Source organism: Eumetopias jubatus, unplaced genomic scaffold (genome assembly GCF_037043125.1).
Source record: "Eumetopias jubatus isolate StellerSeaLion01/CBP00866 unplaced genomic scaffold, mEumJub1_p1.0 scaffold_8, whole genome shotgun sequence".
Lineage (NCBI taxonomy): Eukaryota > Metazoa > Chordata > Mammalia > Carnivora > Otariidae > Eumetopias > Eumetopias jubatus.
In genome coordinates this window covers 71,000,957-71,016,268 of record NW_028274814.1, presented here as the reverse complement: position 1 = coordinate 71,016,268, position 15,312 = coordinate 71,000,957, and the positions used below count along the sequence as shown (strand labels likewise).

Here is a 15,312-nt window from a genome sequence, read left to right as displayed (position 1 = left end):
TATATAAGATATAGAAAAAGGGGGGGATCTGGAAAGTATAGTCTTGATTGCATTTTCTATTTGGGCAATTTTAGTGGCAAACATTATGTTCAGCTGGGTGTCAGAAAGGTCTTCCTACCAGCTGGTAGCAATGCCAAGAATATTTATAACACAGCAGAAATACCATGGAAAATGGTAAAACACGGATGTCAAAGCCTAATTTCTTGCTTTTGTGAACTAATTTTATGGTCCATTTTTGAATGTTGTCCAAAAGTGCACTCATGAAAGAGAATTTAGGTTTGGCAAGCTGCAGAAATATTCCCACAAGTGCTGCTGAATAAATCCTGAAAAACCTTTCCCTCTAAAGGACAATCTTTTAGTTGAAGAGCTTAAGTTCTCCAGAAATGTCTTTTGTTAAAGAATATTCATACAGGGCTTTTCATGTGTGTCAAAGCTTGCCTGATGAAGCAACCTGAATTGCTCACATTTTTATGGGACCTAAGATGTAAAACATTTATTATAACAGCAACAACAAGGGCATTTATATCAATTCTATTAGTTTAGATTTTTATTAAGAAGCCCAAAAACATTTGAATTTTAATAACTGGTTCTTTTTTTTTTTTTAATTAAGAATAGTTTAAACTAGGGGCACCTGGGTGGCTCAGTCGTTAAGCTCTGCCTTCGGCTGAGGTCATGATCCCAGGGTTCTGGGATTGAGCCCTGCATCAGGCTCCCTGCTCGGCCCGAAGCCTGCTTCTCCCTCTCCCACTCCCCCTGCTTGTGTTCCCTCTCTTGCTGTGTCTCTCCCTGTCAAATAAATAAATAAATAAAATCTTTAAAAAAAGAAAAAGAATAGTTTATAAAGATTTTTTAGATATTAAGCAATTAACCACTGTTTAAGTTCTAAATCCCTTTGGCTATATTATACACACATCTATTTTAAAAGGTTAATTCTGAAGTTACATCCTTCACTGATAATATTGTTTTCAGTTGAGTATATATGCTCTCTTGGTAGAAAAAAAATCTTTCACTAAAATCTTCTATAAGCAACTTTAAATGTCATAATACCAAGAATTGCATTATAATCTCTTGTAAGGTCATCTTAATTTTTATATTAGTGCTCTAGTTGGAGAATATTTCATCGTATTGTTTTTGCTTTTTTCCTTACTGTTGATACATAGTCAGATTGAGTAGTTCTGTGACTAAATGTAGAGGTTTTGAAGCTAAATTATCTCACTTAGTGGGACGCGGGCTTTAAGTTTAGCTGTGCTAAAATGATGATGAAGGGGTGGGAAAAACTCATGGACTTAGCTCTTCTCCCCACCTGGGCTGTTTCCCATTCCCATACCACTCATGGCCTTTATATCAGAGCTCCCTTCTGTGGCTTCTGGCAAAACATTAATATCACTTTCTCAGTTGTCTCCTGATTGACTTCTATTTGGTTTATGTAGGACACACTGGAGGAAAAGAGGACCTTAGTATCTCATGAAACACATTTCTAAAGTAATTTATCTCCAAAATACATTTGCTAAACCAAACAATATCATTTGCAAACTATTTTCCATGGATTCCCTAGAACAGTAATTTCCAAATCAGTTAGAGACCGCTTTATCACAATCATCTTAGGACCTCATTAAAAATGAAGATTGGCCAACCCAAGCCAGGCTTGAACATTTGGTCACTTTGAAATGCTGTATTAATTTGATGTCCTCCATAATCATACTAGAAAAATATATTTAGTATTTATTTAAAGGAAAGATAGAAATACATAGGTGGGAAAAAAAGGAGTGAAGATGGGTTCTGGGGAAAAAAGCAGAACATGCACACTGTCCTCTGCTGCCTTCAGTAATTCAGCTCTGGTCCCAAAGCTACAAGCTCCACTTGGTTTTTTCCAGGTCTGGAGGTTAACTGAACCCACTGCCTTAGAAGGTATTTTGTGGCCATCACTTGCTCAAACATTATCTCTGGGTGTGCCATACTGCACTTCTTCTAAAATTGTACTATCCTCGAAAAAAAGAGCCCATAAGTACTTATTTTTTTTATATTCTCAGTGTCTTATATGTTCAGTGACTTTTTAAACTTCCTGTTTTGAGATAACTGTAGATTCAGACGCAGTTGTGAAAAATAATGCAGGGAGATCCTGTATCTCCTTTGCTCATCCCTTACCATAACATTTTGTATCACTAAAGCACAAGAGCACAACAAGAAAGTTTACTTTGCTAATAATCCATCAACCTTATTCAGATTTCACTAGTTTGACATGCCTTCATTTGTATGTCTGAATGTTTGTTTAGTTTTGTGCAACTTTTATCCATTGCAGTTATAGAATAATTTCATCACAAGGATCCCCTGTGGTATCCTTTCATGGCCACATCTACTTCCCTTCCCCTGCCCTCTAACCCATGACAACTATTAATCTATTTCCCTTCTCTATGATTTTGTCATTTCAAGAATGCTATGTAAATGGAATCATACAGTATGTAAACTTTGAGATTGGCTTTTTTCACTCAGCATAATTCCCTTGAGATACATGCAAGTTACATGTATCAATAGATCATTTCTCTTTTATTGCAGAGTAGTATTCCATGGTACTAATGTACCACAGTTGAATCATTCACCTATTGAAGGGCATGTGGTTTTTTCCTGGTTTCGGTTATTATGAATAAAGCTGCTATGAACATTTGGATACATATTTTATGTGAACAGATGTTGTTATATCTCTGAGATAAATGCCCAGCAGTGCAACTACTGGGTTGTATGGTAAGTCCATGATTAAAAACTGCCACATTCATTTCCAGAGTGGCTGTCTCCTTTTACATTTTCATCTGCAGTGTATGAGTGACTCACTTCCTCTACATCACTATTTCTTTTTTTCATTTGCATCATTCTGATAGGTATATAATGATATATCATTGTGGTTTTTATTTTATTTTATTTTTTTATTAAAAGATTTTATTTATTTATTTGAGAGAGAGAATGGTAGAGAGAGAGCACGAGAGGGAAGAGGGTCAGAGGGAGAAGCAGACTCCCTGCTGAGCAGGGAGCCCGATGCAGGACTTGATCCCAGGACTCCAGGATCATGACCTGAGCCGAAGGCGGTCACGTAACCAACTGAGCCACCCAGGCACCCTATCATTGTGGTTTTAAATGGTGCTTTTCCTTAATGGCTAATGATGCTGAACACCATTTATATGCTTATTTCCCATTTGTGTATCTTCTTCATTGAAATTTCTGCTCATGTCTTTTGTCATTTGTCATATTGGATTGTTTTAGAGTTTTGGGAATTCTCTATAGATTCTATACATAAATCTTTTGTTGAATGTGTGGTTTGCAAATATTTCCTTCCAGTCTGTAGGTTGTCTTTTCATCATCTTTGCAGAGACTCACAAAGCAAAAGTTTTTAATTTTGATGAGGTCTAGTTTATCACTTTTTCATCTTATACATTATGCTTTCTGTGTCAAGTCTACAAACTCTTACCTTATTCCTAGCTGCTGAACATTTTCACCTTTGTTAATTTTCCTAAAAGTTCCATAGTTTTACATTTTACATTTAAGTCCATGATTCATTCACTTGGAGTTGATTTTCTATAATGTTTGAGGTTTAGGTCAAGGCTCTTTTTTTGCCTTTGAATGCTCAATTGTTCCAGCATCATTTATTGTAAAGACTATCTTTTCTCCATTGAATTACTTTTGCATCTTTGTTAAAAATCATTTGAGCATATCTGTATGAGTTATTTTCTGTGTCCAGTGCTTATGCACCATGGTTCATCAAGCCAATCTTTAATCTAACTTTGCTAAACTCATCCGAGCGTATTAATTCAAAAACTTCCAAGAGAGAGCCTAGAATTGTGTGTCTTTAATCACAGTAGTAAATCTGATGTATAGCCATATTTGGGAACCCTGCTCAGAGGTTACACAAAGATTTTTCATGAATCTTTGCTGAGGTTGGTGGTGAGGAAGTAGAAGATAGCAGGTGACTCTGTGACTCTCATTTATTAAATTAATTAAGAAATATTTAACATTTAGGGAAAGTTATAAAAAACAAGAAATGGCCACCTACGTATGTTCTCATCACTTGGCTTAATAAATGAAACATTACCTATAAAGATATAGCTTCTTGTCGGTCCTCTCCCTCCTCAATCACATCCTCCTCCCCTTCTGTCTCCAACCCCAGAGGGAATCACTCTTCTATATTTTATAATTATCATTTTTACACAGTCTCTATATTTGACAATATAAAATACACACACATATGCATATACAACCATATACACAGATACATGTCTAATTTGTTATTTTACTAGAAGTCTGACATAAAAGCGACTACCAACTTGATCAGAGGGCAAATTATCATTCTCATCAGCCTTCAAACCCAGACCACAGCATATCCTGAAGTCTGGTTTAGCTCAGTTTGCTTAGATTTACCCACATGTTTACTAATTTCTTTGTTCACCATGTTTTCTGACATCTCAGAATTTAATTCTGGAATTATTTTCCTCTCTTCCTGAATTTTACCCATCAGACATTCCTTTATACATAACATTTTCTTGGGGGATAAACTCTGTTACTGTTTGTCCAAATATAACTTTATTTTTCCTCATTATGAATGATAATTTGTCTGGATATACACTTTTTGATAGACAGTTTCTTTTTGTTTAGCATACTGAAAACTTTACTCCATGGCTGGAGTAGTATCTACAGCTGCATAACAAATTACCCCAAAACCCAGTGGCTTCAAACAACAATAAACATTATCTCTCACAGTTGCTGTGGATTAAGAATTCTTGAGTGCCTTAGCTGGAGAGTTCTTGATGAGGATTTTGGCCAAGGCTACAGTTACCTGAAAGCTTGCCTGGAGGATCTGCTCTCTAGATGGCTTACTTGAATGACTGGAAAATTGATGCTGGTTATCAGTAGGTCATCTTATCTCCTCATGTAGGCTTCTCTACAAAATTGCTGAAATGTCCTCATGACATGACAGCTGGCTTCCTCCAGATTGAGAGTTCCAAGAACCAAGGGAGAAGAAGTGATGTGATTTATGACAGTGTTCAGCAATGTCACTTCTGTTGGCATATACAGCAACTCCCAGTGTAAAAAGGATTATTCAAGTGTTGGTATACCAGAAAGCAAAATGAGTGGGGGCCATTGTGAAGTCTGGCTCCCCCCGTTACTTTGTGACTTTTTTTTTTTTTTTTACTTTGTGACTCTTTATTGCTAATGCTGAGTAGTCTGTGGTCAGTGTATTGCTATGCCTTTGCAAAAAAAAAAAATAAGAGCAGCCTCTTGCTGCTCTTATAATCTTCTATTGGTTATTAATGTTCTGCAATTTTATTTTCATTAATTGTTCTTGTATTTCATTGTGATTCTTAAAAATGAGAAGCTATATTTGTCACTAATCTTCCTAAATTTGTAGTTATTATCTTTTTGAAAACTTTTCTCTCCTACTTTATCTAATATTCCTTCTGGTAATCTGATTTGACAAATATTGCTTTATCATTAGATCCTTTATATAATAATCTCATTTTTATAATTTTTCTTTGTCTTTCTGTGTTTATTTATTTGTGTTTGTTTCCTCATATACTATCTCTTAGGTCCCTACTCATTTTCCTTTTTTTTATTATGTTATGTTAATCACCATACATTACATCATTAGTTTCTTTTTACTTTAAATTTTTTATTGTTATGTTAATCACCATACATTACATCATTAGTTTTTGATGTAGTGTTCCATGATTCATTGTTTGCATATAACACCCAGTGCTCCATGCAGTACGTGCTCTCTTTAATACCCATCACCAGGCTGACCCACCCCCCTCCCCTCTAGAACCCTCAGTTTGTTTCTCAGAGTCCATAGTCTCTCATGGTTCGTCTCCCCCTCCGATTTCCCCTCCCCCATTTTCTAATCTGTCTCTGATTGTTGTTTAACCTATTGATTTTTTATTTTCAATGATTGTGTTTATCATTTATAGGTATTACTCCTGTTTTTTTCCTCCAAAATCTCATTTTTATAGTATCTTGTTTCCAACTCATTTTTACCATTTCCTCTTTTATTTATTTAAAGATTTGGGCAAGAATATTCTCATTCTTATTCCAATGATTAAAATATGTATTGTACTCTGAACTCAAACACTACTGTTATCAATCTAACTCCTGATTCTCTCTCATTATGGCTTCTTGTCATTTTTTACATAATTTCATATTTGATTTATCTAAATTTGTTGGACTCCTGAAGGGGCTGGTTTGAAGGCTTGCTATTCAGAGAGGGTAGTTTTTTGCCTTCGCCAGGGCTGTGAGGAAGAATGTATATTGGTTTATCCAAAAATTGTGGTGCTTTTAGTGAAAGAGTTTTAGAACATTGAATTAGCATAAAGCCAGTAAAGTAAATAGTTTTGATTTCTTCCAATCACTGCAACCTGAATTCTATGTGTAAGGCTTCCAGGACAATACTGCTTGAATAAAAGTTACTTTTGCAAAAATAATCTCTATACTGTACAAAGACTAGCAGAAATATATCCAAAGTGAAAGGATAGAAATAGCATAAAGGGCAGCTTTGGAAATCAAAGGTGAAAATTACATGGCCAATATGACTCCAGGGTTTGAAACTGTTTACATGGAGGAACGACAATATGTGCCACTTTTATGGTCTAATCCTTGAGCACCTGCGGACTCAATTAGGGGATAAAAAAATTGAAGTGCTATAGATTTTTAAACGTAAACATTTATGGCTGCTACATAGACAATGACTTATAAATGATTATTGGACCATTTTTTGTAAACTGTTTTTAGTTGACAACATTTGCTATTCTTTTCCTTATTTCTCAGTCCTATCATACATAAACAGATAAAAGGTGGGAGGTAAGTTTTCTCTGGGTAAAAAGCTCCATGAAATCAGATCCGATGTTACACTTTCCTTTGTCTATATTTTTCCTATATTTAATTCCAGTTTTATATTTAGAAACACTCAGATTTAACTAATTCACTGCCTCTATTCTAAACTCAATTTAAAATAATGATGAAAGGTATAAACCTAAAATACATTTTTCTCTCTCATACAAATTACTTTTATCAAATTTTACACATACCCACACTCACCAATCCATGATTATTACTATACACACACACACACACGCACACACACACACACACACACACACACACACATACGCACACACGAATAGCTGCAATAATTTTCATTATGTATTCATTCCCTTCAAGGTAACATAGGCTAAAAGAAACCACATTATCTAAGTTATGTCTGAATATTTCTATTTTCATTACATAGAGCATAACAGTTTATGCACTAAGCTAGTTCTATTGCCCAAAAAATTTCTCAGTGATCATCAGGAAATTACTTTCCTCTCTAATCTGTTCACTGTCCTACTCATTGCACTAATTTCAGAATCTGCAATTTAGGTCACTAGAATTAGTGACAAGAATTATTTCATCTCTAATCTGGCAAGTCCTTAAAGATATCTAATGTCTAATATGTAACATATTTAATATGTTTTGAGTCAGATATATTCTTGAAAGGTTTAGTGAAAATTTAATTTTTTACATGCAATTCATAATTTAAATGAGCTATTAGACCTCACTACATGGAACTTGTTAGGGTTTTTTTTTTATTATTATTACTAGCATGAAGTGAATATTCCTTAGTTTTTCTTTTTAGAGAGTCTTGATCTAGATGAGGGAAGGAAAGAAAAGCAGGTTAAGTTTCTTGGCCTCCGGGCCAAAAATGGCCTTTTGGGCCATTGCTGGCTTTGGAAATCTGATGAAAATTATAAATCCTCTTCCCAGGGAAATGCCACACACACATGAAATTTTGCATATGATTTCAGAAAGTCCATGAACCCCTTGAAGCCTGTCCAAGGAACAGATTATGATTTCCTGGACTAGATGACAAAACATAATTAAGTGGATAAATGGACCAATAATAATATTACTTGAGGTATGCTATATTTTCTTATATAATACTCATCATTACTATAATAAATATAGAAAATTGTTTAATTTTATATCCCATGACTTAATTATATAAAGCATATTTGAAGGTCTAATTTATATACATTTTTTGACACAAGCTATGCACATATATATTTGACTATTTTAATTGCAAATTTCTCTTGACATAAAAGGAATACCTTTTAGATTATTAGAAATAAAGTTTGGAGAGTGATTACAACTTGTAGGCTTTTAACAGGGCTAGGTAATACTTTTCATCTACCTGTAGAGTTTTTTTAATATCCTGCTGTAGTGTAGGGACCTAAAATGTTATATCATATTTCTACTGAGTGCACTTGCCAGGTTCTATTGCTTTAGAGTATTTTTCCTGTAACTAAAAAGCTTAAAAAAAACACTTAATATTTCCATACAATACCTAAAATAGTTTTTTTTATCAGTTTTACCTCTGTAAAAAAAATATACATTATGATGATTGCTAATTACCTAAGTATGTGTGGATAATACCATTGATGCTCTTTGACTGCATTTGTCTAACTTCCTCTTCCCTCTGAATACTGGGAATTTACCACATTGTAATTATGGTAACATAACCCCTTTGTTGTTTGTTTTTGTTTTGTTGTGTTTTAGAGAGGGAGAGAAAGTGGGAGAGGTGGAGGGGGGCAGGGTGGGAGAGAGAATCTTAAGCAGACTCCACACCCAGCACAGACCCCGACATGGGGGGCTCTATTTCACAACCCTGAGATCATGACTCTAGCCGAAATCAAGAGTCAAGTGCTTAACCAACTGAGCCACCCAGATGCCCCAAACATAATCCCTATTGTAACATAATGTGAATTTTTAAATATGCAAACAATTTCAATTAAATATATACATAGGCTATTGTCGAAAATGGCTTAACAGCTAGTAGTCTAACTAGAAAAAAACAGTGAGCTAGTCCCCCTCTCTGATGACTCTTGAATATAATAGATGTCCCAGATCATAAAATACTTTCAATGAAAATACAGAACTTAAATGAACTTTCTTCAATTTAGCATAAGGGATATATGGAATGAATGTCTAAGTTCATTTGGATAAAGAAACTTCAGCTGAACTTCTATTACTCTATTGGAGAATATGTTCAGCTGGAATAAAGGGCTTTTCAGCATTTCCCCAGATGGAGAATTGAGGACTCCATATTACCACTGCTCTAAGAGGCAACTGCAGGAGATATATGAGGTTGGGTGAAATTATATTAGATCTAGAGGGGTATGAGGACAAACCACAGATATCATCTCATTTATTAATTATTTGTTTAATTGTACAAAAACTGACTGATAAAAATTTTAACATAAAAAGGAATAAAATAAAAATTTTAACATGACACAGACTGATAAAGAGAGCTATGAAACTATGGGATAGAATTCTTCAGCTTGCTTAAGGATTAATAAAAAATGCATATGTGAATTCCACAACCTAGTAGAGAAGATGACTCATATGCACAGATTGCTATAAAACACATTAAAGAAAGTATTGACTGCTAATAAAGTTTAGAAGAAAAGGACACATATTTGGGACATCAGGAAAGGACTCATGAATTTGGCAATCCTTGAGCCTAGCCTTGAAGGATGGCTTAAGATTTGGGCCACAAACAATGACTATAGGACATGGAAGTAATGCTGTGATCCAAGGAATGGAAGTAGAAACCCTAGGATATTTCTGTGGACTGGTTGGACCGTGGAGTTGGTTACATGGAATGGTAAAAGATTAAAGCTAAAAAGGCTGAAGTTAATACAAGAAGCTTTTTGGTACTTAGTTAAAAGGAGTGGTCTTTGTTTTGTAGGCAGTGAGTGAAGAGCCAATGGATGAAGTTTTGAGTGGGCCTCACAGCTATACAGCAAAGGACAGTATCAAGGGGGCTATACTTTCAATAAGGGTGTATTGCCGCATATACTCAATTATATATAAGAACAAAAGCACTAGCCTAAAAACCAGCAACAAATAGAAACATGATAGATGTATAAATTAACTTTTTATTCTAAAATGATAGTGATAAATATGTAACACTTCAAGGTATAGCAAACAGCACCAGTATGTTTTTTCCATACAAAAAAATACAAAAGGAAAAACACTATACTCAACACATGAAAAGTATTAGCAGAAACTGAGAACTTCTGGTAAAGACTAAGTTTAAAACACAAACATTTAGTAGGAGGTATGTGGTATAAGTTTCTAGAAGATACGTAGTTAGTAAAACAAACAAAATCAGTGTTGTTTACTACTTGTCTGGCATAAATCATTCTTAGGCATGGACGAGGAGCTAGTCTCAAGGACCAAGACTCTAAATATATAAGAATTCATACCAGAGTTACCAGAAGATTATACAATAGTTATGCAAGTCAAATACCTCTGGTTTTGTAAATTTAAAATGTTGAAATTCTTACCTCGAACAACAAGGTCAGCTGAAGCTGAAGAATTGTCCACGATTGTCTGAGCGGTACATGTGTATCTACCAGCATGCTTCAGCTGGGCATTTCGGATAAGCAGTTCCCCGTTGGAGTCCAGCTGTTAGCAAAAATAGCAGTCATTCACATCACTACAATCTTCACCAATTATATGGCATTTAGGATACAAGAGGTACATTTTTTCCCCTAACAATATGAGCGCCATTAAAAGTATCTTTTTTAGATACACTAATTATGTCCTTACTTAGGTTACTTCAAGTCTGTCTTCAGTATCTCAAGCAAAAAGTAAAGTGAGTGAATTAATTAAGATCCTTTTTAGCCCAAATATCTTTAACATTCTATTATTCCTATTATCAGAGGGAGGGCCATACAGAGATAAACTAAGGGATGAAACTATTTCATTCATCCTTTTAAAGATAAATGGCAAAGTCTAAAACTCTTCATGCTAAATGTCAATGAAGATAAATAAATGGTATATGACTAGGAAGAATTTGGTTTTGCAAAGCCAATCTAATTGATTAATTTCAAGATGTACTACAGTTAATTACACAAAGATACTAAAAGTGTAAGATACTGTCAAAATGGGCAATTCTAAAATTTTCTGTTTTGGTTGAAACATAAACTCCATGTAAGCAAGGATATTTGTTTTGTTCACTGCTCTATTCCCAGTGTTTGTTCAATATACATTTTTTGAAGAAGGCTTGAGGGACTCTTGCCTGTGAAAGACAAGGCACTATCTCAATGCAATTTCTAAAATTAGCTAGTATTTATTGAATGCCCACACTGAACCAGGCTCTGGGCTATGCAAGTGTGTGTGTGTGTGTGTGTGTGTGTGTGTGTGTGTGTAATCTCATTTTCTTCTGACTACAGTCCTATAAGATAGGTCCTATTCTGTCCATTTTATTAAAGATAAAAGTGAGACTTAGAGTAGCCAAATAATTTAACTAAGGTCACTGAGCTTGTTTGGTAGTGGGAGCATCCAAAGTCCATGTTCATTATCTCCAAACTATTCATCTAGAGAAGAATTTGGAAAACTCAATTATCTATCTATCTATCTATCTATCTATCTATCTATCTATCTATCATCTATCTATCTATCTATCTATCTATCTATCTATCTATCTATCTATCTATTTGAGACAGAGTGAGAATAAGTAGGAGGGGAAAAGGAGAGGGAGAGAGAATCTCCAGCAGACTCCCCACTGAGCATAGAGCTTGATTCAGGGCTCAATCCAATGACCCCAAAATCACAACCTGAGCCGAAACCAAGAGTCAGATGCTTAACAGACTTAACCATTCAGGCACCCCTGGAAAACTCAATTTTTAAGTAGACATTTGGTTTTCTGGAGAACTAAGTATACTGATTTACTCTTCTAATCATAAATATCCAGCTATATTAAAAGATGAAAAATTAATGGTTAGGTTAATATTTTACATAATAGATGAGGATATTGTTTATGTAATATAATAGACTTACACATTTTTAAATTTTGATTCTTTTAATGACTGCATGTGGAATGAATGCTCTGCTTCACCATAGGTTTTGCCAGTGGCCCCTTCATATATCAAATTTCCTGCTGGTTCTGGAAGTGTTTGGGTTTGCTATACTTTTTTAATTAATGAGGTTAAGAATATAGGCATACCTTGAAGATATTGCGGGTTCAGTTCTAGACCACCACAATAGAGTAATTCAAATCAATTTTTTTAAATTTCCCAGTGCATATAAAAGTTATGTTTACACCATATTATAGTCCACAATGGCATTACACTATATTAAAGTATGCAATGGCACTTAACAATATATTAAAGTATTCAATGGCATTATGTCTAATAAAGCAACCTACAGGGCCACCTGGGTAGTGCAGTCAGTTGAGCTTCTGATTCTTGGTTTTGGCTCAGGCCATGATCTCAGGGTGGTGAGACTGAGCGCTGAGTGGGGCTCCACACTCAGCATGGAGTCTGCTTGGGATTCTCTTTCCCTCTGTCCCTCCTGCTCATGTGCTTACTCTCTCTCTTTCAAATAAATAAAGCTTTTTTAAAAAAGCAATATACGTGCATCAATTTAATTTATTGCTAAAAAATGCTAACCATCATATGAGCTTTCAGCATGTCATAATCTTTTGATGGTGGAGGGTCTTGCCTTGATGTTGATGGCTGCTGACTGATGAGTATGGTGGTTGTTGAAGGCTGGAGTGTCTGTGGCAATTTCTTAAAATAAGACAACAATGAAACTTGCCCCATCAATTGACTCTTCCTTTAATGAAAGATTTCTCTGTAGCATGTGATGCTGTTTGACAGCATTTTACCCACAATGGAACTTCTTTCAAAATTGGAGTCAATCCTCACAAACCCTGTTGCTGCTTTATCAACTGAGTTGATATAATATTCTAAATCTTTTGTTGTCATTTCAATAGTCTTTACAGCATCTTCACCAAGAGTAGATTCCATCTCAAGAAACCACTTTCTTTGCTCATCCATAACAAGCAACTCTTTATCTGTTCAAGTTTCATCATAAGATTGCAGCAATCCAATCACATCATCAGACTCCACTTCTAATTCTAGTTCTCTTATTATTTTCACTACATTTGCAGTTACTTCTTCTACTGAAATCTTAAACACCTCACAGTCATCCATGAGGGTTGGAATCAAATTCTTCCAAATTCCTGTTCACGTTGATATTTTTGGACTCTTCCCATGAATCACAAGTGTTCTTAGTGGCATCTAAAACTGGGAATCCTTCCCAGAGGGTTTTCAATGTTCTTTGCCCAGATCCATCGGAGGAATCACTGTCTATGGCAGCTACAGCCTTATGAAATATAGTTCTTAAATAATAGGACTTGAAATGAAAACACTAATTTGAGTGTTTATCACAGCCTTCTTTACAATAGCTACAATATGAAAGCAACACAAGTGTCCTTCTATACACATACAATGTATTATTAGTCACAAAAATGAAGGAAATATTGCCATTTAATACAACTTGGATGTATTATTTGAAGTGAAATAAGTCAGATGGAGAAAGACAAATACCATATAATTTACTGATATATGAAATCTTAAAAACAAAATGAATGAAAAAATAAAGAAACAGATTCTTAAATACAGAGAACAATCTGGTGGTTCCCAGAGGGGAGGTTGGTGGGGGAATGGGCAAAATAGAAGAAAGGGATTATGAGATACAAACTCCCAGTTATAAAATAAATAAGTCATGGAGATGAAAAGTACAGCATAGATAATATAGACAATAATATTGTAATAATGTTATATGGTGACAGATGGTAACTACACTCACTGTGGTGAACACTGAGTAATGTATAGAATGTGTTGAGTTACTATATTGTACACCTGAAACTAATATAACATTGTACGTCAATTGTATTTCAATAATAAATGTAAAACAATAATAAGGCTTGAAAGTTGAAATTGCTCTTTGATTCATGGGCTACAGAATGGATGTTGTGTTAGCAGGCATGAAAACATTAATCTTGTTGTACATCTCCATCAGAGCTGTTTAGTGACCAGGTGCATTGTCAACAGGCAGTAATATTTTGAAAGAAATTTTTTTTTTCTGAGCAATAGGTTGCAACAGTGGGCTTAAAATATTCAACAATATTGAATATTTTAAAATGTTGTTAACAGATGTGCTGTCATCCAGGCCTTGCTGTTCCATTTATAGAGCACGGGCAGAGTAGATTCTGCATAACTCTTAACAGCCATAGGATTTTCAGAATGGTAAATGAGCATTGGCTTCAACTTAAATTCACCAGCTGCATTAACCCCAAACAAGAAAGTCAGGCAGTCCTTTGAAGTTGCGGAGACTTTTAAATAGATATGAAAATCCTAGATAATATCTTCTAATATAAGGTTGATTTGTCTACTTTGAAAATCTGTTGTTTTGCGTAGCCACCTTCATTAATGATCTTAGCTAGATCTTCTGGGTAACTTGCTGCAGCTTCTCCATCAACACTTGCTACTTCACCTTGCATTGTTATGTTATAGGGATGGCTTCTTTCCTTAAACCTCATGAATGAACCTCTGCTAGCTTCACACTTTTCTTCTGCAGCTTCCTCACCTCTCTCAGCCTTCATGGAATTGAATAGAGTTAGGGCCTTGTTCTGGATTAGGCTCTGGCTGAAGGGGATGTTTTGGCTGGTTTGATCTTCTATCCAGACCACTAAAACTTTCTCCATACCAGCAATAAGGCTGTTTTGCTTACTTATTATTCATATGTTCACTGGAGTAGAACTTTTAATTTCCTTCAAGAATTTTTCCTTTGTATTCATCACTTGGCTAACTGTTTGGTGCAAGAGTCCTAGCTTCAGGCCTGTCTTGGCTTTCAACAGGCCTTCCACTTTAAGCTTAATTATTTCTAGCATTTGATTTAAAATGAGAGATGTGAAACTCTTTCTTTTACTTGAACACTTAGAGGCCATCACTGGGTTATTGGCCTGATTTCAATATTGTTGGATTTCAGGGAACAGGGAGGGCCAAGGAGAGGGAGAAAGTCAGAACAGCTAGTCTGTGGAGCAGTCAAAACCCACACAACAGTTATTAAATTTGCTGTTTCATATGGGTACAGTTCTTGGCATCCGAAAACAATGACAATAATAACATCAAAGATCACTGATCACAGATCTAGCAAATATAATAATAATGAAAGAAAGTTTAAAATATTGTGGGAATTACCAAAATATCCAGAGACACAAAGTGAGCAAATGCTATTGGAAAAATGGTGCAAGTAGACTTGCTCAACAATGGGTTGCCACAAACCTTTGATTTGTAAAAACACATAATCTGCAAAGAACCATAAAGTGAAATGTAGTAAAACGAGGTATGCCTGTAATTGCTAGTTATAATGTGAGCAGACTGATTCTGTTGGTTGTAACAGAATGCTACTATCTCCATGTAAAGAACAGGTCCATGGCCACAT

At 35.1% G+C, this 15,312-nt stretch overlaps 1 protein-coding gene across 1 annotated transcript in view; it reads right to left on the bottom strand.

Moving 5' to 3' along the window:
• The window catches only part of CNTN1 (contactin 1), a 75,817-nt gene that overhangs the window by 7,041 nt on the left and 53,464 nt on the right, over positions 1 to 15,312 (bottom strand). Inside the window, exon 14 of the mRNA XM_028123125.1 lies at positions 10,362 to 10,482. Coding sequence (XP_027978926.1) covers positions 10,362 to 10,482 — 121 coding nt within the window. The remainder of the gene's footprint in view (positions 1 to 10,361; positions 10,483 to 15,312) is intronic.